At 48.9% G+C, this 21,993-nt stretch overlaps 1 protein-coding gene across 7 annotated transcripts in view; it reads right to left on the bottom strand.

The window, feature by feature from the left end:
• Positions 1-2,622: 2,622 nt before the first annotated feature.
• Positions 2,623-21,993, bottom strand: part of LOC118778720 (arginine-glutamic acid dipeptide repeats protein-like) — a 173,814-nt gene continuing 154,443 nt past the window's right edge. For 4 of the 7 annotated variants that reach the window (XM_036530365.1, XM_036530364.1, XM_036530363.1 and 1 more), the window contains 11 exons: positions 13,136-13,298; positions 12,266-12,358; positions 11,364-11,563; positions 10,442-10,603; positions 9,982-10,095; positions 7,875-9,196; positions 5,927-6,149; positions 4,753-5,473; positions 3,547-3,717; positions 2,961-3,141; positions 2,623-2,800 (listed from right to left, as the gene is read on the bottom strand). In XM_036530365.1, the coding sequence (XP_036386258.1) occupies positions 2,767-2,800; positions 2,961-3,141; positions 3,547-3,717; positions 4,753-5,473; positions 5,927-6,149; positions 7,875-9,196; positions 9,982-10,095; positions 10,442-10,603; positions 11,364-11,563; positions 12,266-12,358; positions 13,136-13,298 (3,384 nt within the window). In that variant the 3' untranslated portion in view covers positions 2,623-2,766. Of the gene's footprint in view, positions 2,801-2,960; positions 3,142-3,546; positions 3,718-4,752; positions 5,477-5,926; positions 6,150-7,874; positions 9,197-9,981; positions 10,096-10,441; positions 10,604-11,363; positions 11,564-12,265; positions 12,359-13,135; positions 13,299-21,993 lie in introns of all 7 variants that reach the window. The other 3 variants (XM_036530366.1, XM_036530368.1, XM_036530367.1) reach the window with 2 other exon arrangements.

Here is a 21,993-nt window from a genome sequence, read left to right as displayed (position 1 = left end):
AAAAATCACAACTCCTAAAACACCCACGCTGCCAGTTTAAAAAAATGTTTCCCAAAAATCCTTCAAGGTTTTCTCAAGCGTAATTACCATAAATATGTTAGCACTGGACCCTTCCCCACACACATGGGAATGATTAAACTGTCTTAAAGCGTTTTTTTTTTTTTCCTGGCCTGGTCTCACATCCGAGATGAGTACCTTCACTTTGGAACAGTCATCGCAGTGTCACTTTAATCCTTTTTCCTGGTTAACACTTCCTTGTTAGGCGGTCAGACTTTCATGCGGGGTGTGATGGTGCTGTTGGCGCTAGGCTGGAGCAACTGCTCTCTCACTCTCACTCACACACACTCACACACACCCATGCCCCTCCACCCCCCCGGGAGGAAAAAAAAAAAAAAAAATCTGAAATTTGAGTTCTGTGGTGTAACTTAAGTTTATTTTAACTCCACAAATTTTTCAAAAAAATTACAAAATACTCAAATAGAGAAAACACAGGACTCACAACTTTCTCTTAATTGTTTCTACTGTTTGTTTACATTGTGTCATCCCATGGCAAACTACTAATATATACAATAAGCTTCGAGATACCGGTATATATAAATTTTTAGCAGTCTGAATTTACATTCTGCTATTGCGGCTTTGAAACAAGAAGCTAAACCATTGACAACACTTAACATCATAGGTTTGATACACAAAAGCAAATAAAAACAAAAACTGGGGTAAAAGTGAAAAAGAAAAAAAAACGCCTAATACGTGGTACCGAACAGAGACAGGTAAATGATGGAATCAAATTTTAGGAAGTTGTTCATTTTCAACTGGATTTTCCATTTCCATTGGGTTAAGGCTACCATTGATATCAGAAAGCTGGGACTCAATCTGGCTCATAATAAACAAGCCCAGGGAAGCTTTAAGCAGAGTTCATTTTTATTGAAAGTCAACTGGAGCTTGTTTTTCGCTGGAGGTGGCACTCTCTCTTCTGCAACAGCGAATTAATGGTGGTTAAAAAAAAGGTGTGTGTGGACAAAAAAAACAAAAAGACAAACATGTGGGGGACAACCGCCCTGACCTACAAATTAATCACAGCTGGCCTGACTTACCAGTCATGATGGTGAAAATCACTATACAACAGTCTACAATGGTAAGTATCCGGCCCTGGATGCCAGAAGAACCAAGCCCAGTGGCCATAAACTCCAGGAATGCACACAGACTCGAGTGGGCAGGGAAATGTTCTCGTAAAACCCTCCTTAACCCCACCCACTTTCTGGTCCTGCGTCTGAGGACAGCCCCCTCCCCCTCCAACCAATCAGGTGCACCGTTCGCATCACAGTGAGTATGGTTCCAACAGAGTTATTAGATCCAGGAGATTATGGAAAGCCCTCTTACTGGAGTCAGGAACAAAAGGAATGGGAAGCGGTGCTAGCAAGTGCTTCTTCACTACCACTGATCAACAACTGACATGTTCTATTAAAAAAAAGCAATCAATATGAAATATGTTGAAATATGAAACAGCAACACAGCCAAATCTGAGTTCCTCTGTAGGGTCACATCATTACCAGGTAATAACTGCATTCCACATTGCCGTTACCGTCCAACAGTCTGTACCGATAGTTTTCTTTAAATGAATATGCCGTTTTCCCTAAATATTGTACTTTAGCCTTGGATGGGGGGATTTTTTTTAAAAAGGGAAATTACTCATATTTAAAAGTGCATTTGCTTCTTCACCCCAAAGCCGCGTAGTACTGTGTACACTGGGATGAGTATACTGGTCACCAACAAGCACCCGTCCTTTACCCGGGGGCTCACGGTGCCAGTGTCCCTCTGCGGGCTGCTGGCTCAGGGGCCGAGTCCGTGCCCCCCCAGGCACGCTCCTCTCCTAACAAAAATAAAACCAACTCAAAATTTAAAAGGGCGACATTTTACAGAAATGGTAACTGCCAAATACATGGAGCAAACCCCCCTGGGCACTGCTGGCTCGGGTGTCGCATTGTCAACGGGGGGAGGGGGGACCGGTTTGAGGGGGTCGCGTCAGCGAGTTGCGCAGATGAGATATCCTGTACCATTCATCCCACAACCCCCTGCAATGCATGCCAACAAAGAAACCATTTCCTGCTCGTATAATGCCATTGCGCTCCCCTTTGAAACAAAGGGATAATGCTTTAGAACTATAATATTGGAGGTCTAACACCTTGGTTAGGATTCCACACCTAATAATAATTATAACAATAATAATAATAATAATATATATTATTTACAGACTCAAAGCCATGCTGCAGATTTTTAGCTTTCTTTAAAATTATGAAAACTTCCTACAATGTATTAAAATAACTAGACTTTCAGATAGCACTTTAAAGATTTTGGATATAATGTTTTAACTGCTCTTTCTCCTTTTTTTTGTTAAGCACAGTGACAAAGTGACTTGTATCCTAGCACCTACAAAAACTGCAGGGACATTTTTTTTCAGAGTATTTCATGCAGGGCAGTCACAATCAGTCCTGAAGACGTTGTCTCTACTCGCACGCTATATATCAAATGATGTCAGTTCCTTTTCGAAAATAGAAAATGAAAAAAGTCCAGAACAGGAAACAAAAATAAAAAATTAAAAAACCAAAACGAAAACAAAAAAAATCTTCAAAAGATCCTCTCCTGTCATTTTTTTTCCTCTTTAATTTAAATTGTTCCGAGCGGACCGATCAGAGTTCCTCACAGCGGTTCAGTCCCAAACGGGGGTGTCCCTGTGTGCGGCTCTGTCCTCGCCGCCCCCTCCACGCGTTACAGCTGCTTGTCGCTCTCTTTCTTCAGACGGCTGGGGAAAAGAGGAAACGTCACAGCGTCAACCGGCCAGCCTCACAAAGTCTTAAGGTACGTCTCACACTGTACAACTTTACTTAGCAATGCATGATGCAACAATTAGGAGTCCGCGCCCCTCCCCCCTCCCCCCTGCCCCATGTAGTGCTGGCTCTGACCTGTAGTAGTCCTCCTGTCCGGGCAGGGGCCCGCCGTGCATGTGGTGGTGTCCATGCAGCCACTGCTGCTCCATGGCGAGCCGCTGCAGCTCGGCCGACTGCGCGTGCATGGCCTGCAGCTGGTGCGCCGCAGACATGGGCGGCGGCAGCGCCCCGGGGAGGTCCCGCGGGTACGGCGTTCCTGTCGGCACCCAGCACAGCTCACTTCAGCAACGGGGGCTCAGTTTACAGGTCACGTCAAGAAAATAGTGTGTTTTCTCTTTCCAAAGTGTATGCAGAGTACACAGCTTCATGGTGTATATTACTGAATTAGGTGGTTTAAGTTTACGCATGATTTTTAATCAACATATGTAACCTCCTGATACACATCAGTATGAGTTCACATCTTCTATAGTATCCACTGGGATGTCACAGCACTGTGATATATACATCTGAGTTTTTCATCAATAAGTGTGGTGTGAGTAAAAGAAACTTAGCACAGCTATGGAGGGTGGCTTGCCGGCTAAAAGAGGGATTTGTAAAGCAGCTGCACCCGTGGGTAGGGCACGTGCACGGTTCTGGGCCAGACTGCGTCTGGGTCACTCACCGAACACGGGGTGCCGCAACATCTCGTGTTCATGGGGTGGCTGGCCGAGCAGGGGGTTGGGGATGGTGCCGGGCGGGTAGGGGAACCGGGCCAGGTGGGGTCCTGCTGCAAGCGGGTCAACTAGCGGATGCGCCCCAGAACCTGGGGGACACACAAGACATTCACCACCACCTTGTGTGTGTCAGCATCTCTTTTTCAAGGAGCGAGGGAGTCACAGACTTACACACTCACACACACACAGAAAAGTTTTCCAATTCTAGATCAATATTTGAACATGCAGGTTTTAAGTTTACATAGCTTATTCACGGTATGTACGTGCGGTTTGATTAACATAAGCAAACATGTAGAGAAACATTTGTAAACATTAAATATAACAGCTGTGGGGCAACAACACTTAACTGATTCATCCGTGTCAATTTTTAAAGAATTTTCTGATCTTAAATATCACTGATGCATCAATATGGACCAATTTTAAGGTCAGCAATGCAAGAAGTGCCAGTTTCTTGCTTCTGACACTCTGACAGTAGCAGCAATGCTGCATGCTGGAGCATGGCGAACAGGAGTTCAGGGTCACCACTGCTAGCTGGGCTTGTTTTTCTGAAGCACCAACTAGTGAGCTGAGTCACCCGCCATGTAGCCTTTTCTGCAGAGAACAACTGGAGCTTAACCTCAGAATAACTAAACGTTCGATAAACAGCACACCTCGATGGAGAGCTGATGCTCAATGCACTTTCTGCCAAGGTCTGCTGTCACAACAGCGGCTTGAATGCAGATGTATTTTTACATCAAGGTCAGTTGCCCGTGTACAATTACGTTCTAAACTAACTGCTACAACTGGAAACTCCAGCTATTATTTTTCATGGTGAGAATTCCCAGTACAGCAGGTAAGTTAGGGACACAAGCTCAGCTATCCCACATTTCAAGATGCATCAATAATACAGAACTTTGTATTGGTTTAAATTAAATTAAATCCTTAAATTAAATCCATGCGGTTTAACAGCTGAACACTTTGAACAAAGCGATTACAGAATAAAGCATGTGCTCTCGCTTAGAAAATTGCAGCAGAACATTTCCAACAAGGCACATCTTTTATCTGTAACGATAAGCCAATTAACAGCAGGATCGAACAGGCTCGGTGCTGAAAGCGGGCTCATGCTGAAAGCGGATTCGTGCGAGGCAGGTGGAATACAGAGGGAGTTCTCTCACCTTGGTGCAGCGGGTCCTGCTGGTGCAGGTGGAGGTGCGAGTGGATGTGCGAGTGCTGGTGGTGGTGCGGTGTCACGTTGAACATCTGCAGCCGGGCGATGGGGTCGTTGGCGACGGACGCCATGCGCTCGGCGTGCAGCCGCTCGGCCGCGAGCCGCTCCGGGTAGGTCATCTCGGGCCGCAGCTGCGGGCCAGCCAGCGCCAGCCGCTCGCGCTCCAGCGGGTTGAGGCCCGGGTGGAAGGAGGCGAAGGGGTGGGGCCCGGCCATGTGCGGCAGCGCCAGGGCGCCGTGCCGGGCGAAGTGCTCCATGGGGTTGGCGGCCGGGTGCAGGCCTTCCAGCTCGGGCGGCTTGACCTCAAAGCCGGGCTTCATCCTCTCGCGGAGCTCGCGCTCCCGGATCTCCCTCTCGCGGAGCTCCCTCTCCCGCAGCTCCCGCTCCCGCATGGCGGGGTCGGCGTTGTACAGGCCCGGCATGTGGTACGCCAGCAGCGGGTCGGCCGGGTTCAGCGACACGAAGAACGGGTGGTTGCGGTTGGTGGGCGACATGACGTGCGGCCGGGCGTACTCGCTGAGGGTGCGCAGGGCGGGCGTGTCGGGCCCGATGTAGGGCGGCACCGCCGCGATGGTGGTGGGCGGCGGCTCGAAGGATGGCCGCATGTGGGCGGGGCCTGGCATCTGGGGCTCACCCATCCGGCCCTCGTGAGACGAACTGGAGGCTTTCTGCTGGGGAAAGAAAAACACAAACTCATCATACGGGTGCTCTGAGTGGCCGAGTCACATCTACATACTGGTGTAGGACAACAAATACGCTGATGTCCACTACGTATTATGTATATATGTATGTAGTCATTTTCAAAGTCTGTGAGCCTTTCTTGTTTTTTAATCAGTAATTGACATCCCTGAGATCTGACCATGAGCCACAAATTTGTTTAATGCCAAATCATGAAGTAACATTTAATGTTAGGGGATGTGAAAAGAAAACATGGCTGATTGTAGAAAGAAATAGAATTAGCCAATCTACAACTTCTGTTATATTTATTCCGTCACTCTACATATATCCATGACTAAATCTGAGCTCTGTCTTTTAAAACTGCTTATTCTTTTGACTGATGAGTTCCTGTGCTCTGTCGGCCTCAGCTCTGTTAGCACTGCAGGATGAGGGAGCGCACTCACAGCAGCTCTGTCAGCCTCCCGCTCTCTCTCCCGCTCCCTCTCGCGCTCCTTCTCCTTCTCCCGCTCCTTCTCCTTCTCCTCCCGGGCCTTCTGCTCCGCCTCCCTCTTGGCCTTCTCCATGGCCTCCTCCCTCTTCTTAGCCAGCTTGGACGCTGGCAGAGGGGTGAAGTAGAAGTCCGTCCGGGCGCAGGAGTTGTAGCCCCGGTCCAGGTGTTTGTAGAACCTGCAGCGGAGGAGCCAGGCTTCAGTAAAAGGAACAACATTTGACACAGTCCACAAACACAGGACCTTCTACGTGACATTACTGAATGAGACCTGCTGTGAACGCAAATTTTTGCTTATGAAAACAGCATGTGGTTTGGTCATTCAAGTGAGCACCAGCACTTCCTCAACAAGGCGCGAACTTCAAGGCTTTCTACAGTGTGCAACAGCATGACCAATCTGACCATACTATTAACATCAACATTAGTAACATCTACAAAAACTAACTAACAGCGAGAGCGGGGATCTCCCATCCATAAAATGAGCCTTGTGCCACTTAATGTCCGTCTCACCGTGATCAAAAATGCCCTCCCGCAGTGTGTTAATGCTGACTGGAAAAACCTCAAATCTCACTAAAAATATTCACGTCCGTGGAAACCGTCTTTCCCTGATCTGTGACCTTCGAAACTGCGGCGTGCTCCACATTTATATTGTGAGTGAATCCAAAAAAGAAGAGGAATAAGAACAAGACGGCCATGAAAACCACTAACCCGATCCTTCCACCCCAAAAGCAATGAAACATCCACATCAAATTTGAGAAGCAATTACTTCCCTGACAAATAAATAACCTTTGGTGTGTTACCTCATCATTTAAGACTAAACCAATCAAAGGGCCCTTTTTATGGCCTCCCTTCTTAATGCACTCTTCCCAGCATGCATTAACGGACTCATTGCTATTCATTACCGGCCTCAGCAGCACTTATGAGACAGCAGCACCGGCAAACCTGACAAAACAGTCATACTCTGATGGAGCTATTCGCTCAAGAAGTATTGTAATTAATCGGCTCTTTACTCCTCTCCCCGCGACTCTCAGGTAATTCGCTTCTCAGGCAAATCCCTGTCTGGTCTCTGTGTGTTTGCTGCAGATGTCATTACTGAAAATGGGATTTTTTTTTTCTCCCCCCCCCCCCATGAGCTTTCAAATCCAAATCTACAAACACTCGAGACGGTGGGATCTATTATGAAGGCCCGGGAACATCAACACCATTAATCTGCCGCTGCTGGCTTACTATGAGGCTCTGGCCTTTATTTATGGAGCTGCTGAGGCCGGGAATAAAGGCGCAGTTTGTCAAAGCGACGCGCGCGGAGAGGAGTGGCTGGGGTGACGGGGGGCTCCGAGGTTGATGAGCTCCAACAGACTGAAAAAACAGATGACTTTGTTCAACCCCGCCTCACTAAACGCAACCTGCTGGTGCTGATGTTGTTTCTACAGTGTGACAATGAGGCAGAATCTAAAAAGGCCCCCCACAGGCATCAGACAGAATCACAAAGAAGAAATGACTCAATACTGACACTACAGATACTCTATGAGATGACATACACAGCCCCTGCTTTCCTTCCATTCTCTGTCTAAGAGAACTGTATCTCTGTATCTTTGTCTAAGAGGTTCTGGTCAGTGACAGTTGATTGTGGTACTGTCTGAGTTGCTATGCCACTAAGCTAACACTTTTAGCTACAACAATGGCAGAGACAGAACTTCCATTGTGAAACAAATGGAGTTGAATATCTAGTCAATGTGTAGAATATCTGTGCAAATACTTTTTCCACTCTACAGAGATGAGGCAATACATTTAAAAGGGCTGCAGGTAAAGAAGGGCCATTCAGGGCAAGATCAATGAACCTATATAAATCAGACCGTTGTAATGTGGGTTTACAGCAGAAGGGAGGGAGGCCACGCTGTTCGTACCGTGCTGATTGGCTGGCGTGGCTGGGCGTGTTGACGACCGTCGGCTCGGGGGACGGACTCCGCTGCGGAGGGGGCGGGCTCTCAGGCTCCTCCGATTCGTCCAGAGGCTCCTCCTTGATCTGAATGGGCGGGACCCCTGAGGGGCCGCCGACTGAGGGCGGCAGGGGCGTGGAGACGGACGACGAGGACGGGGGCTGGAGCACGGGGACGGAGGCCGAGGAGGCGGAGGGGGCGGAGGAGGGGGCCAGGATGGGAGCCCCGCCGGGGATGAAGGGGTGCGGGGGGAAGGGGGGCTGGGAGGGGACGGCGGAGGGGGGCAGCTGGGGCGCTGCGGAGGGCGGGTGACCACCCGCGGCTGGGAGCACCTGCGACTGGGTAAGCACGGGGGGCTGGGCGGGAGGCGGCTGCAGCTGCTGGCCTTGGGGCATGAGCTGGAGAGGGGGCGGGTGGGCCGAGGGCGGGTGGTGGGTGGACAGGGAGCTGAGGGGTTTGAGGGCGGGCGGTGGGGGTAGGTTGGAGGGCATCTGGGGGAAAGGCGGCGCTGACAGGTGTGGCGGGTGCTTGTGAGACTGCGGGTTGGGCATGTGCGGGATGGGCGTGGTCGGGGGCGGCTTGATGTGGGGCATGGACATGGGCGCGGGGGGCAGCGGCTGCTCCCGGGGGGGTGGGGGCGGCCCCTGCGAGGAAGACTGGGAGGGCGGCGTGTGCGGGGACATCTGCTGGGACAGCCCCGGGTTCGGGGGCTGGCCAGGGAGGGCGGGGGGCGGAGCAACCTGAGACTGAGCGGAGAGGGGGAAAGGCTGCGGAGGCAGCGGGTGGGGCAGGTGGGAGGGGCCGGCCTGCAGGGGGTGGGGCAGGGGCTGCAGCGGGCCGTGGAGCGAGGTTTGGATGGCCTGCGGGCCGGGCGGGCACAGGGGCGGGGCCTGCGCCAGGCCCTGCAGGGGCGAGTCGGGCGAGGGCAGCCTCTGCGGGTGCAGGGCGGAGCCCGACTGGATGAGCGACAGGGGCGAGGGCTGGGGCGGGATGGCGGGGGAGGCCTGGGAGGGTGCGCCGCCAGCGGGGGGCGTGGCGGAGGCCTGCGGCGGCCCCGCCTGCGACTGGATGACGGGCGGGTGCTGGGCCTGGAGCACCTGCTGCTGGGCGGAGGAGTCCGAGTCGCTCTCGTTGTCGCGGGGACTGGGGATGCTGGGGGAGGAGCTGCGGTTGTCCTGGTCGATGTCCTTGGGGTCGCTGCTGCCCTCGTCGTTCACGCTCCGGCTGTCCGAACTCTCGCCCTCCCCCTCCCCCTCGCCCTCCGACGGCGAACCGGGTCGGCTCAGCTCCTGCGCGGGGCCAGAAGAGCGTGTGAGACCCTGCTCTCGCTTGCGGTCATTTCCTAATTTACAGCAACAAACGCTCCATGAAAAATTAGATTAGGCAGTCATGTGGTGCAGTGTTTAAGGAGCGTGTAAGCCAGGTTTGCAGGTTCAATTCCCTGGTGGGGGACCGCTGAACTGCTGCTGTGGCCTTGAGAAATGTGCTTAACCCAAACTATTTCAGCAAATACCCAGCTGTGCCAATGGATAACATGAAAGATGTAGGGTAGCGCAGATGTAAAGTGTAAGCTGGAGAAGGCAAGTAATCAAAACAAATAATCACATAGGTGTATTCAATTACCTAAACCATGACATTTCTCCCTACCTATCCATAAGGAATACATTGCACATATCTCACTACCTGTCCATAATGAATACAGGTAACAAATCTCCCTACCTGTCCACAACAAATACACGTATCTCTTTTCCTGTCCATAAGGAATAAACCTAACATTTATCACTACCTGTCCATAAGGAATGCACCGAACATTTTTCACCACCTATCTATAAGGAATACACCTAATATAGCTTGCTACCTTTCCGTTCTGAATACACCAAACATATTTCACTACCTGTACATAAGGAATATACTTGAAAATATCTCGCTACCTATCCATATTGAACAGACCTAACATATCTTGCTACCTGTCCATTTAATTCCGCAGAACAGTATCTCATGTCACAGTCTGCAGAGAACTTAATCCCGCTCCCTGGCTGAAACGCAGCTCCCTGAACCTAGCTGGCTCTCTCACCTGGGTCTTGGATTTCTTGGCTGCGGCCCTCTCCGTCTCCTCGGTGTCGGAAGCGCCCTTCTCCCTCTGCCGTTTGGCACTCTTCATGGGCGAGGGAGCCTCCTCTTTAATCTTCTGTGAACAGGGAGGCAAGTCTCGTCAGGCGATTACTGAGACATGGGCGGGCTGCTTTTGGTGCTCTCCCAAACGCAAGTGCGTGAGACAAGCTTGGTAACACGCAGCATCCTGAAGGGAATGCTGCGAAAATGAGTCACCAGGGAAAATGCACGGTGTGGAAAGGAGGCATTAAAATCCAAACAAATATTAAAGTTAATCCTGACCGTTGCAACGGGAACAATTTGGGAAATGCAGCCAGTTTCAGTAAATACCGTCGCTGCAATGCTGCAGCTGCATTGCCGGAACGTTCTGTGCTGCCTGGGCGTTGGCGGCACAGAGAGAGGGTGGGGTTTTTGGACGGTACCTTGCTGGGTTTCTTCGTGGTCTCGGCCTTGCTGTCGGTGCTGGAGGTGCTGGCGGCGCTGGGCGAGGCGCGGCCGCTGGAGCGCAGGTCCTCGGTGCCGGGCGAGGCCCTGCCATCGGGGCTGGCTGTCTGCTTCTTACGGCCACTTCTTAGGGTCGACATCTGGGGGGGACGCGCGACAACATGAGTGACAAAGACTACGCTTAGAGAGGGACGTGTCATATGGAGTGCGGCTGGGGAAATTACCCATGTATGCACGCACGGTATTTAATGCTAGTAATTAAAACCTAGTACTTAGCATCAGTATTAGGTATATGATGCAACTGCTTTTAGGACATGCTACCTGGTTTCTATAAATTCACCTGGGTGTTTGACACAGTCATGAATAAAGCTAACATCATGGACCGTGAGACATTAAGAAATGAATGTTAATAACCCCAAATACAAGCATTAAAATATGAGTGGTAGAAAAATAAACAGCAATTGCAGTTTTTATTTCAAACGCATAATATTTGCAGCAATACTACTTTAAAAGCTGATAATTAACCATTAAATAATAACTCATGAGGTGTTAAGTTGTTAATTGTACCGCACGTATTTGCTTGCAAGCTGTTGCTCTTTCACAGGACCCATCACTGCATCTTGCGTGTTCAGATCTTACCCTGAGCCCACCGCACATCTTGTGGCAAACAATTATGCAACTTCTGAACTACTGTCAGTTGACTTGCATTACGTGTATGTGTCCCGTGACCAAGCGCTATAAGTGTGTATATTTTCTCAGTGACTTCCCTGATGTGTGCAACCCCTCCCAGAGACACTGCTAAATACTCCTCCGCTGATCTCATAGCCCTGGCTGGCGGAGTCAAACGGCTGAGGGATGGCGGACTCGCTCCTGGGCCGCTATGTGAAGGCGCGGGCGTACCGGGCCTCTGTTGCGTCGCGTCCTCATGCTATGCTTCCCGCCGAGCCCATCCTCTTCCTCTTTGACGGGTTTGAACATAAACGGCGGGGGGTCGACGGGCTTCTCGATGGGCGGCAGCTCCCCGTACTTCTTGAAGTGGATTCTGCAGTCGGTGCACAGCAGGATGTTCTCGCGGCCCCCGTGGTGCCAGTCCTTGGAGTCTGAAAGGGCCGTTTGTGTCAGCGGCTCGGGAGCACAGAGCGGCCAGTGTGCACACACAAACCCACACACACATATACACACACACACACACACGCACAAATGCACACACAGACACACGCACACTCAAACATACACATGCACATACATGTACGCTCACACGTACACACACACACACACACACACACACACACACACACACACACACACACACACACACACGCACGCACGCACACACACACACGTACAAATGCACTTGGACACCTCTCTCATTGCTGAAAAGATCAGGCAGATCGAAAATCACCTGGGTACATCCAGTTTGCTTGGATCACAAGCTTTCAATTTCCATAGACAAAAGCCATACCGCAGTAAAAGAAAAATCTAGGCAGACATTTTAATCTGTTACCTGTCATAACGACATATGCTATTGATAACACGGGGTTAAAGATGTCAGCACATAATCTAAAGAGCAGGTGGGGGGTCGGAGTATCCCCTCTTAAGCTGGATCTCGCCCTGCTTAAAAGTTAAGAGCGCGGAGTATGGGAAAACCCGATTAGCCACTGCACGGTCTGATTTAACGAGAGCTGACACCTTGTGAGGTGTGTCTATCAGAGTGCTGGAAATAAGTGGATACAGCAGCGGAGGTGCTTTAGGCATGGGTGTTGCTGGCCGGGAAGAGGGAGAGGGAGAGGGTGAGAGCTTACTGGTGGTGAAGCAGTGGCGGCAGGCGTAACCCTTCAGCTCCTGCTCGCTGTCCTCACTGTCGAAGTCATCCTCGCTGGCTGAGCTCAGGTCCACTGCGGGGTTAGGGAGGGGATGAGGTCAGATGCCTTTTCTGAACTCATGACTGAGGGCCTGTCTGAACCCTCTCTCTTAAGAGAGAGAGCTGCTCTCTAAAAACCCTACTGTCTCGTGAGATTACCCAGCCTTGTGAAACAGAGAATTGTAGGATTCTGTAGATTTCTGTAGGATTAATGCATTAGGCACAAGATGAGTGGGCAAATAATGAGTTCCATGATCACAGCTAGTACAGATCTGTTAACTACTCCTATTTCAATGCCAGCAAAAACGTTGCTATCTACTTGTTCAAAAGAGCAAAGTTTGCATGCGATGTGATGGGCCTAACTAAATTTTACTGGGGTATTCCGATCCCACATTAGGTTAGAGTAAACTATATAGAAAATAGATACAATAAATGGGAAATTTCATCCATGGGAAATTTACATTAGTTTCCTTAGGAGACATTCTTATCCAGAGCAACTTACAACATAGCTTACAATTTTTCATGTTATCAATATTTAAATTACATTATTGCCAATATGTAAATTATACAGCTGGATAATTACTGGGACAAGCTGGTATCAACAGCAGTGCTTTGGGTTACTAGCCCTGCTCCTTGCCACAACACTACACATCATACAACACTCCAAAATATCCCTTACATGTAGAGGTGATGCATTTCTTTACTCTTTAATCTCCAACACACGCCGATGATAAGCTCCCCTTTGTTCCCTGAAGTCGTGTTAACATTTTGGGGGGATTACTCAGAGACATTGTGTCAGGAGGCGACTTACGGAATTCGCTGGAGGGGGGCCGGGACGGGGTGTTGACGGGGGTGGAGGCGGTGCGGGTCTTGATCCTGCGGAAGACGGGCTGCCTGCGGTGCCGGCGGTGGGCGCGCGAGCTGGCAGCCTCCGGGGTCTTCTTCCAGTAGTAATAGAAGGTGATCAGCTCTCCCTGCAAAACAGCAAACAGGAGAAAAATGTGCTCAAATGCAGGCTGGCCATTTCCGGCAGTGAGGGAATTCCAAACTCCGGAGTATTTCCACAGAAATAAATAAAAACAAAACTTAGAAGTTCCTGGAAGCAAATTATGTTAAACACAACTATGACAAACCTACGCATACAAGGACCACTCAGGACCTAAAAAGGCAAATGGGCGATTTGTTTATTGTGGTAACTTACAAGGGTGAAGAATGCAAATGTAAGGTTGTTAGCTTATGAGCGTTTGACCCATTTCTAGAAATAACACGCGATTACACGGTCCTTAACAGCGTTGCCGTACACTTACAAAGCTTGCCTTGAGTTAACGGGAAAAGAAATGTCAAAAATGTCAAATACCTCTGTGGAACAATTGCACAATGTAAAGTCCAAGTGATTATTCATGGTGCGATCTGTGTCTGAACTTTAACAACTTTAAGACGCGTTCACTATCAGCGCTGTTCCAGTTCCAGTCTCTGGTTTTGCTTCTTAGGACAGAGAGGACGACTGCACCCTTAAGTTCAGCAACAAGCTGCTTTGGCCCACACGCAAAAAAGCAAAGAGACTGAACTCAAATTACAAACCAACGGTGTCATTTTAAAATTCAATACGATACAAAACGAATCAGTTTCATCACAAACATAATCTACCGTGCGACTCAGAAAGCTGTCGCCACAAAAGCGCCGCCTCCGGCCTTCTTTCAGCGGGCCCAAGTCCAAACCCTCTCATTTTCGGCCACTCTGAGAAACGGCATGAAAGGAAGGATGACCAGGGACAAATGTGCAGGCCGGAGGGATTCAGCGCTAAGCCCTGAGAAATGGCTAATGAGGCCCTCAGAAGGAGGGTGGGAGAAAAGAGAGTGAGGGACGGGGGGGGAAGGAGTCCACGCCGGGTTTTATGAGCAGGCCGGCGCCCTGCGTGGCGGCCGCGTCTGTCCCCGGGATTAGGCAGCGAGGCGCGGTGAATGCGGGAGTATTAGGATCAGTGTACTGCTGGCTGCCTGGGTGGCGGGCTCTCCAGCGCGAACAAAAGAACATGTCGGGAAGAGCTCCGCCGCTACAAATAGGGAGCGAAATGGCTCCTGGCCCCCTCGGCTGGCGGAGTGAATTGAACTTTAATCAAACATTCACAGCGCGGCGCTTGCCAGGGAGCGGGGAGAGCGTAAATCCAGCACACAAAGCGCCCGGCCAGGAAATCAATACCCGGCTGAAACATTAACACATGCAATCCCACACAAACCAACCTCCGCCTTCTCACCTGCATTCAAATACGCCGTCTACATCCTGTGAAAAAAATCCACTCTGGAGCAGAGGACATAACGTTTTCCACATTTGTTTTTGCTCATTTGTTTGCTTTTTCTTTTGTTTTTTAAAAAAGAACATTTGCCCCTTTCACACCCGTTTCCTCCCCTTTTTCAGCTGTTAGACTTTCTCGGCTTGCCCAGCGATAATTGTGGAGCCATTAGGGCAGTTCGCGTGTTTACAGTGGAGGAGACTGATGGGGCGAGGACACTCGCCTGGTTTGACAAGGTCTGTTAAACTAAGCACTGAACGGGGCTCAGTATCTCACCTATAATGACTTCCTTCCCAGCCATCCTCCCTGCTCAGCTTTAGCTGCTCCACTTGACATGAATTAGCCCTCAGATCTGCACTTTCTTTAAGATGTTTAACAGGCTTGCAACCAACACTTATATCTGTTCATGACACGATAAATCTACAGCAGCAATATGTACTTTAAATCAGGGTATCTGCTAAGTGTCTAAAACAAATAAGGTAGCTAGAGTATTTTCTTTTTTTTTCGGGTAAGTTAACAAGGTCTATACTCAGATTAAGCACTGAAGCGCAAAAGCTTAATGAAACCATTATTTCTGGCAAGTGCGTCGATTGTGGTGAGCAACACAAATGAACGTTTTGTCCATTTAGGGTACTTACTTAAGGGAAGCATTTGTCTGTGTCACAATTCACATGTTTGCTAATTGATTGCTCAATAAAAACTTTTTTTTTTAAATGCTGACCCATCAGAACTATGATATCACTTCACTGAACTAATGGGTCCAGGATTCACAATGCTAATAAAAGAGGAGGACAAAAAAGGAGGTCTCCATAACAGAAACAAGATTTATTACCATGTTATTTGCTGTGTGTAGGGTTCCCAGGCTCTGGTTTTCTTTGAATTTCTTTCGCATTTGACGTGTACCCTTTTCAGATGTGTGTGTGCGTGTGTGTATATGCGCGTGGGTGGGGAGGCAACAGGGAGCTTGTTCCGACAGAGGAAGCAGGGGCATGCAATCAAAGCAGGGTGATTACAGAGAAGTAATAACCAGAAGCTGCAGGGCGTGTTGCAGAGGAGGAGGTGTGATCAGGTTTCAGACAGCCGTTTTAAGGCCCCCCGCTCCCTGCATCAGCAGTTTTTCCTATCTGCATGGGGGCATCTTAACGCAACAGCACTGTCAGGCCCGGGCAGCTCCGGAGCCCAGCCCTGCTCCTGATCTTCACAACGGCTCCTCTGATCCAAACACACCCACGCTAAGAAAAAAAATAAAATTATTTTTGGGCAAGTTTAAAGAAGCTTGGACCAAAAACAAAAACAGCGAAAAAAGCTTATGCCTTAACGGGAGAACATTACGACAGGCTTAACCCCTCCCAGCCTTGCTCTTATCTGGGCCGAGCCGTGTTTAAACACAGGAGTACAAGCCCGGCCTGTGTGCTCGGCTCCCTTGCTTTGCCTTGGGTAAACAGTGGATCAGCGTCCTGTGGCTGGGTGTAATTAAGGGCTCTGACAGTGCCAGAGACTCGGGCCCGTCGCAATGCATGAGGAGAGCTTCTACAGACCTCATGCAGACAGAATGGGCCCAATGATGAGCAGTACCACGGTCAAGGTCACTGGTCACCCCACTGATGGTAATCCCCAACTACCAAAAACGTGTGACAGAACCTCACCTGCCCTCCTTTATGCAGGGCAGTCTTTGCTTGCAGTCTCCCTCCGTGTTATTCTGGAAACCCGCAGGAGCACTCAGCGAGGAGACAGCTGAAAGCCAAGGCTGCGCAGAGTGCACCGCTTGAGGCCCAGTTTTAACAGCTCAGCACTGGACAGGTGGTGCTGGCACCCAGTGTGTGCATTACACCAGCCCATGTTCATCCATACAAAAATGCCAAAAACTTTCAGAACTTAATGAGAATAGTAATAGTACCCGATGAATAGTACATTTTGTATTGTTTCTCCACAACAGAGAAACAATTCAAGGGTTTAAAGACTTTACCTCCCTCCATGGCTTTAACACTTGCCAGAATGTAGAAAACACACTCGGTCTTAGCTGTGAAAGTAAACTTCCTCTAAACGCATATGTAAATGTGTATCAGGGATGTCCGACCCGCAGCACGCCGATAACATTGATCCCTCCACTACGCAGTTCAAAAAGTTGCTGGTGTGTTTTACCTTTGACCTTAACCTTGATAATAATCATTATAATACAAACAGTAAGGATTAAATCCTCCTTTGAGAACACCGTCTCTGCGCTGCAGTCACTGCACTGGGAGTCGGGTGGAGTCAGGTGGGTTTCAGCAGGGGTGGGCTGGAGCTCTGTCAGGCATGTGGGAAACGGGAGAGGAACAGGGGGAACTGGGGTGCCCTGACGGGCAGCGTAACTGAAGCGCGCTGATAGGGTCTGTCTGCCAGGCAGGGCGCAGCCATCCTCCTAATGAGCGTTCACAGCAGCGCCTCTCCACCCACTGCCGGCTGCCAGAGAGCAGAGCCACAGAATGGCAGGCCAAGTGGGGCCGGGGCGAAGGGGGACGAGGAATGACGAAAATCACCTTTCACTGCCTTGTTTTCTCTGAAATGTGCATCAGCAACGTGATCAAATCAAACCAAAACAAGCAAAAAAAATCTGGCAATGTCTCAAGATCTTGGGCTTCACCAAGCATGGCTTCAGATTAATATCCGAGGGCTATCTACAGAGAGCTATCCCCACAGCCCTCTACATTCATTTTTATTCCAATCCCCACCGTCAGCTCATCTGTCGCCATCGGTGGCCCAGTTGCGCGTCGGTGTGTTATTTATCGGCCACTGGGAAAGAAAAGGTAACTACGGAGAGGGAAGCTGAGGGACCCTTTTGGGATGATTACCTGTTATGACCGCACATTTCCCAAGGTAAAGACGAGATGACAGCAGCCCAGCAGGAAATTGGTTTCCAGGGAAAAAGGGACAAAGAGGCCAGACCCTGCGCGGCGACGGCGTTTCTCTCATTGTGTTTGTGTTGCTCTTAACTCAACCTCCCAATTCAACCCGTTTGTTGAGGTCTGACGCGTTTCGCACGTGTTCCGCGTGTCGATTCCCGCCTCACATAACGGACATGCTGAGGGTGCAGGGACACGGCCAGCTCTGTGTCTCTGCACGGGTCTGAAGCCCCACAGACTGGAGCGACGAGCAGACCTGCCGCACACACAGATGGATCCGGACCGAGTGACCCTCGCAGAGACGATGCGAACCAAAGGAGGAACCTGCCTCCGTGTTTGACATGTCTGTGTGTGGCTGAAAGGGGCACGCTGCACACTAAGCCTCAGATCCTCCACGGCAGATGCAGAAATCCCAGTACGAGCCAAAGCGGGTTAGCTCGCTTTGTTTTCTTTTCATCACGCCGGGCGGAATTCTCGCTGGCTAACCGCCGCTTCGTGCCGATGGGCGAGACGGGCAGGCGGTGTCCGCTCCATGGGCCGGAGCCAAAATCAGATCGGGCATCCCCCCATTTACCGTACCTCATCGGTAACGGGGATCTTTTTTTTTGGGCTCTTTAGTCGGGCCAAAGCCTGTACGGCTCTGGCGCTGCAGGATGGAAGGCGTGGAGACTCGATAGGCCCCGTTACTTTGCAGCCCGTATTGAATTTCTCTGCCCTCAGCAGAAAGGCCCCCAGGATTTAAGCACTGCAGGGAGAAGCTGTACTTTTTACAGCTATGAGGAGAGGACATCAGGTTCAATAGGAAAAACACCTGTGTGTGCATGAATCTGTGCACATGTATGCATGTGTGTCTCTGAAGACAGCAGAAATAAGATTCCGACTTCTGGTCTGTACTTTTCAGGCCAATCAAACTTATGTACAAAGCCAACTAAACTGGAGTACAATATAATGAAATGTCTACCACTATATACCACTAGTGAAAAACATCTCATTATCACACACGCGCATATATAGCATAAATATGTATGTAATTTTTATGTTTTTTCAAAAAACCTGATAAACAGAATAGAGTACCAATGTCGTCATTACACCAAAATGTTATTCCAGCATAGCTGTGGTCTTACGTTACTCACAGACATTTCTCCTTCACGTCTCTGCATGAATACCGTTTTCTGTCAGTGCCTGTAGGGTCTTTCACAGCTGACATTTTGTGGGAGTTATCAAAAGACTCGTCAGGACCACAGCAGCGAGGTGGTCAGCTACGTCACTCATCTACCACAGACATCACTGCCGTGTCTCCACTTAAAATTCTTCATATTACAAGTGGGTACTAACTGGTGACAAGAACATCAAATAATTATAGATGTAAAGGTTGAATAAGTAATATGTCTTATTTTACTGATGTTAAGTAAAATACTGAATAGTACAGTAAAACAAACAAATTACTAAAAAAAACTGTAAATTAATAAACAATTCTATCAGCATATTCATTTAGAGTGAACTTTAACGTGAATGTCTTCAAAACTGTCACTTGGCATTTCAACTTGTTTCAGCAAGATATTGTAATATTAAAGAACACCTTGTTTTCCATAGAAAAATATGTATTTCTACAGCAGAAAAAAAATCAATGTCTTGCTGCCAAAGACAATTTATGACTGACACCATAGGACGTTTTTCCTTGCCAACACTGCAATTTGCCTCACCGAATTTTACTACTAACAGCAGCCAAAACATGTTGAATTATTTTCACGGGTCCACTTTTCAGAGGACTTGGCAAGGATTTTTTACAAAGCAGAGAGATTTCATAAATCTTTTTGATCAATACCATTTCTCCCTTTGCATCTCTCAGGCACATGCACCAAACAAACGCTTGTTTTTCATGCCCGTTTTTGAGAGGGCTGAAGCCCGGGTGGAGTGGAAAATGAAAAAATAAATATTTTAGAAGGGAGAGCTGACCTCAATTAAAAGTCTGATGCAACTCGGTGCCTGAGGAAGGTAAACATATCCAAATTGAGGTCAATTACTCAAACGGAGGTTTAATTCGAGGCAATTAACTCGGGCTCTCCAATTGCCGTGCTCCTTTCTGACCCCTGGTGACCTTGCAGGGCTCATTTTGCAGGTAAGACCAGCAGACATGAACAAGCATGTTATCTCTCTGACACTTTTGGACCAACTTTTTGCGTGTTCTGTTAAAGAAGTGTATATATCATACATGTGTATATCAACACTATGTGCATCCATACTTGTAGCTCAAAACTAAATACATCTCTGGGTGTGCATTAATATTAACATTATTTAATATTAACAACTATTTAGACTAAAGACTGAATTTAATAATAATTAAACTAATTACAGCAACACTCGCAGAAAGTCTCAGCTGCAGAGTACTGAGTGACTAAATATGAAAGGGCTAAATTTTCCACAGTTTGCTTTTGACAGGCTTATTTACGCACTGCTTCAGTGTCCGAGAAAATGTCAAAGCCATCAATGGCAAACGGGCCAAACAGAGAAAGGACACCTGCACTAATTCCATTTAAAATCCCCAGCGTTCCACATTCAGAATGCAACTGATCTAATACAACAAAAACAAACAGCCATGGGACAGCCCTCCTCTCATTACTGACTAACCACATTGTGGTTGACAAGATGCAAGTCTGTGGTAAGTTTCTATTTACTGGAAGCACTGCAGAGGTCTCAGACCTGAGGAGTGAATCAATGTCACTTCCGATGTCACAAGAAGACAGACTAAAGTGATTTGACTTGATGACCACAAGCTGAGTCACTGAAAGGAAGGCGTTTTATTTTGACAGACTGATAGTCATTCATGGTAAACACACTATTCTGCTCCACAATTTTTATTCCTTGAACAAATTGCTTACCTCTCTAAAAAGATTTTGCACAGTAATGTGGACCTATTTGCTATAAACGAACACATGAATGAGCCTGCAACTGACACTACATCACAATGACCCAACAATAATCACAGTGATATTAAGAATAATACAAGACCTCTTACCATAAGACTACAAAATTCAAAATAATTTTCTGAAATGAGTACATGAACAAATCCAGGCCATTTTAGAAACCGGAGGAATTTAGACTGCATTAGAGGCATTTCCTCTGCAGTGCAGGGGTGTGCGAGCTGTTCCACTGAACACGACGGTGTGACAACATAAGCTCGGTATTAGGAGGAGTTTGAGAACGCTTCCATCTCCAGGATATTTATGGGGGGGTGGGGGGTGGATTAGGTGACAAGGCAGAGGCTTACCTCATATCGCTAAAGCGATTTTGCTCCTAGTCTCCGTCACTTGAAACCGCGCGTCACGGGGAGCGAGCGCGCCGGGGGGGCCCCTCCCGCCCCTCCCCTGCACAAACGGGGGGAGCGGAAAGGTTCGTTCCTTTATCCGCGAGCACAGTCTGAACGGCCCGCGCCGCGTGAGCCTGTGAGGGGCGCGGGGGAGACCTGCCCACTCGCTCCGCAGGCTGAAGTCATGTATTTACCCCCCCCCAGCTCAGGGCCTGCGCTGGAACAGATGGGTTCTGTTTCCCTGACAGATTTGTGATGGAGCCACACAAGGCCTTCGCTTTGACAGGGGGCCAAATGAGTCAGGCTGCAGCTTGCAAATGGACAGAGCGGGAAGGAGGGGAGAGAGAGAGGGAGGGAGGGAGGAGGGAGCGAGCTAGCGAGGGAAAGTGGGAGGGAAGGAGAGGGAGAAAAGGAGATTAAGCGAAAAAGGGGATGAAAATTAACCTCCTGCAGGGGTGTCCGTCCATGAGGCATGAATCTGTAGCATCGCCACTTTAATTTCTGCAACGGGCTTCTCCGTGGAAATGGGGGGGGGGGGGCTGTTCCATGGCTGACAGAGCCCCCCCCCCCCCCCCCGCTCTCTGCCACTTTTGAATATCATTGTGGAAAATCGATTGAAATGTACAGAGAATTAAATGGCTAAGACTCAATATCCTCTTGTGGGCTGCCGTTTTCAACAAAAGGCCAGTCGATTAACGCAGGCCGGTCAGGCAAACTGTTACAGTGTGTCATTATTATTTGGTAATCTGCTTCATTGCGGTTGTTGTCTGGACAGCTTAATATTGGCTCCTTCAAATATTTAAATATAATACAGTGTTTCTGTTATAGTTTTGCAAACCAATTCTGTTGAAGGCACAACAATTTGCTAGGAAATCTGATTAAGTCTGACACCTGGCTAGGTAATCAGTGAGGCTGGTAACAGCGTATATATAGCCAAAGCCCACAGTGGGCACAGATACCAATGAGATGACGTTCAGCTCCATTTCGCCCATATTTAAAAATATACAGTAGCTAAATTACACTGCATTTATTTGCCTAGCAGATGCCCTCATCCAAACTGAATGCAATATCCATTCATAAGGCAGGCTATTTAACAAAATGAGTCCAGTTAAGTACCTCAAGGGCTTTCACAACTGCCACTTCTGGGATTTCAAACCTGCACCCACACTTTCTGAGAAACCACAACTCCT

The sequence above is a fragment of the Megalops cyprinoides genome, chromosome 6 (assembly GCF_013368585.1).
Source record: "Megalops cyprinoides isolate fMegCyp1 chromosome 6, fMegCyp1.pri, whole genome shotgun sequence".
Classification (NCBI taxonomy): domain Eukaryota; kingdom Metazoa; phylum Chordata; class Actinopteri; order Elopiformes; family Megalopidae; genus Megalops; species Megalops cyprinoides.
Note: the sequence above shows the minus strand (reverse complement) of the source record. Positions and strands in the feature narration are given on the sequence as shown.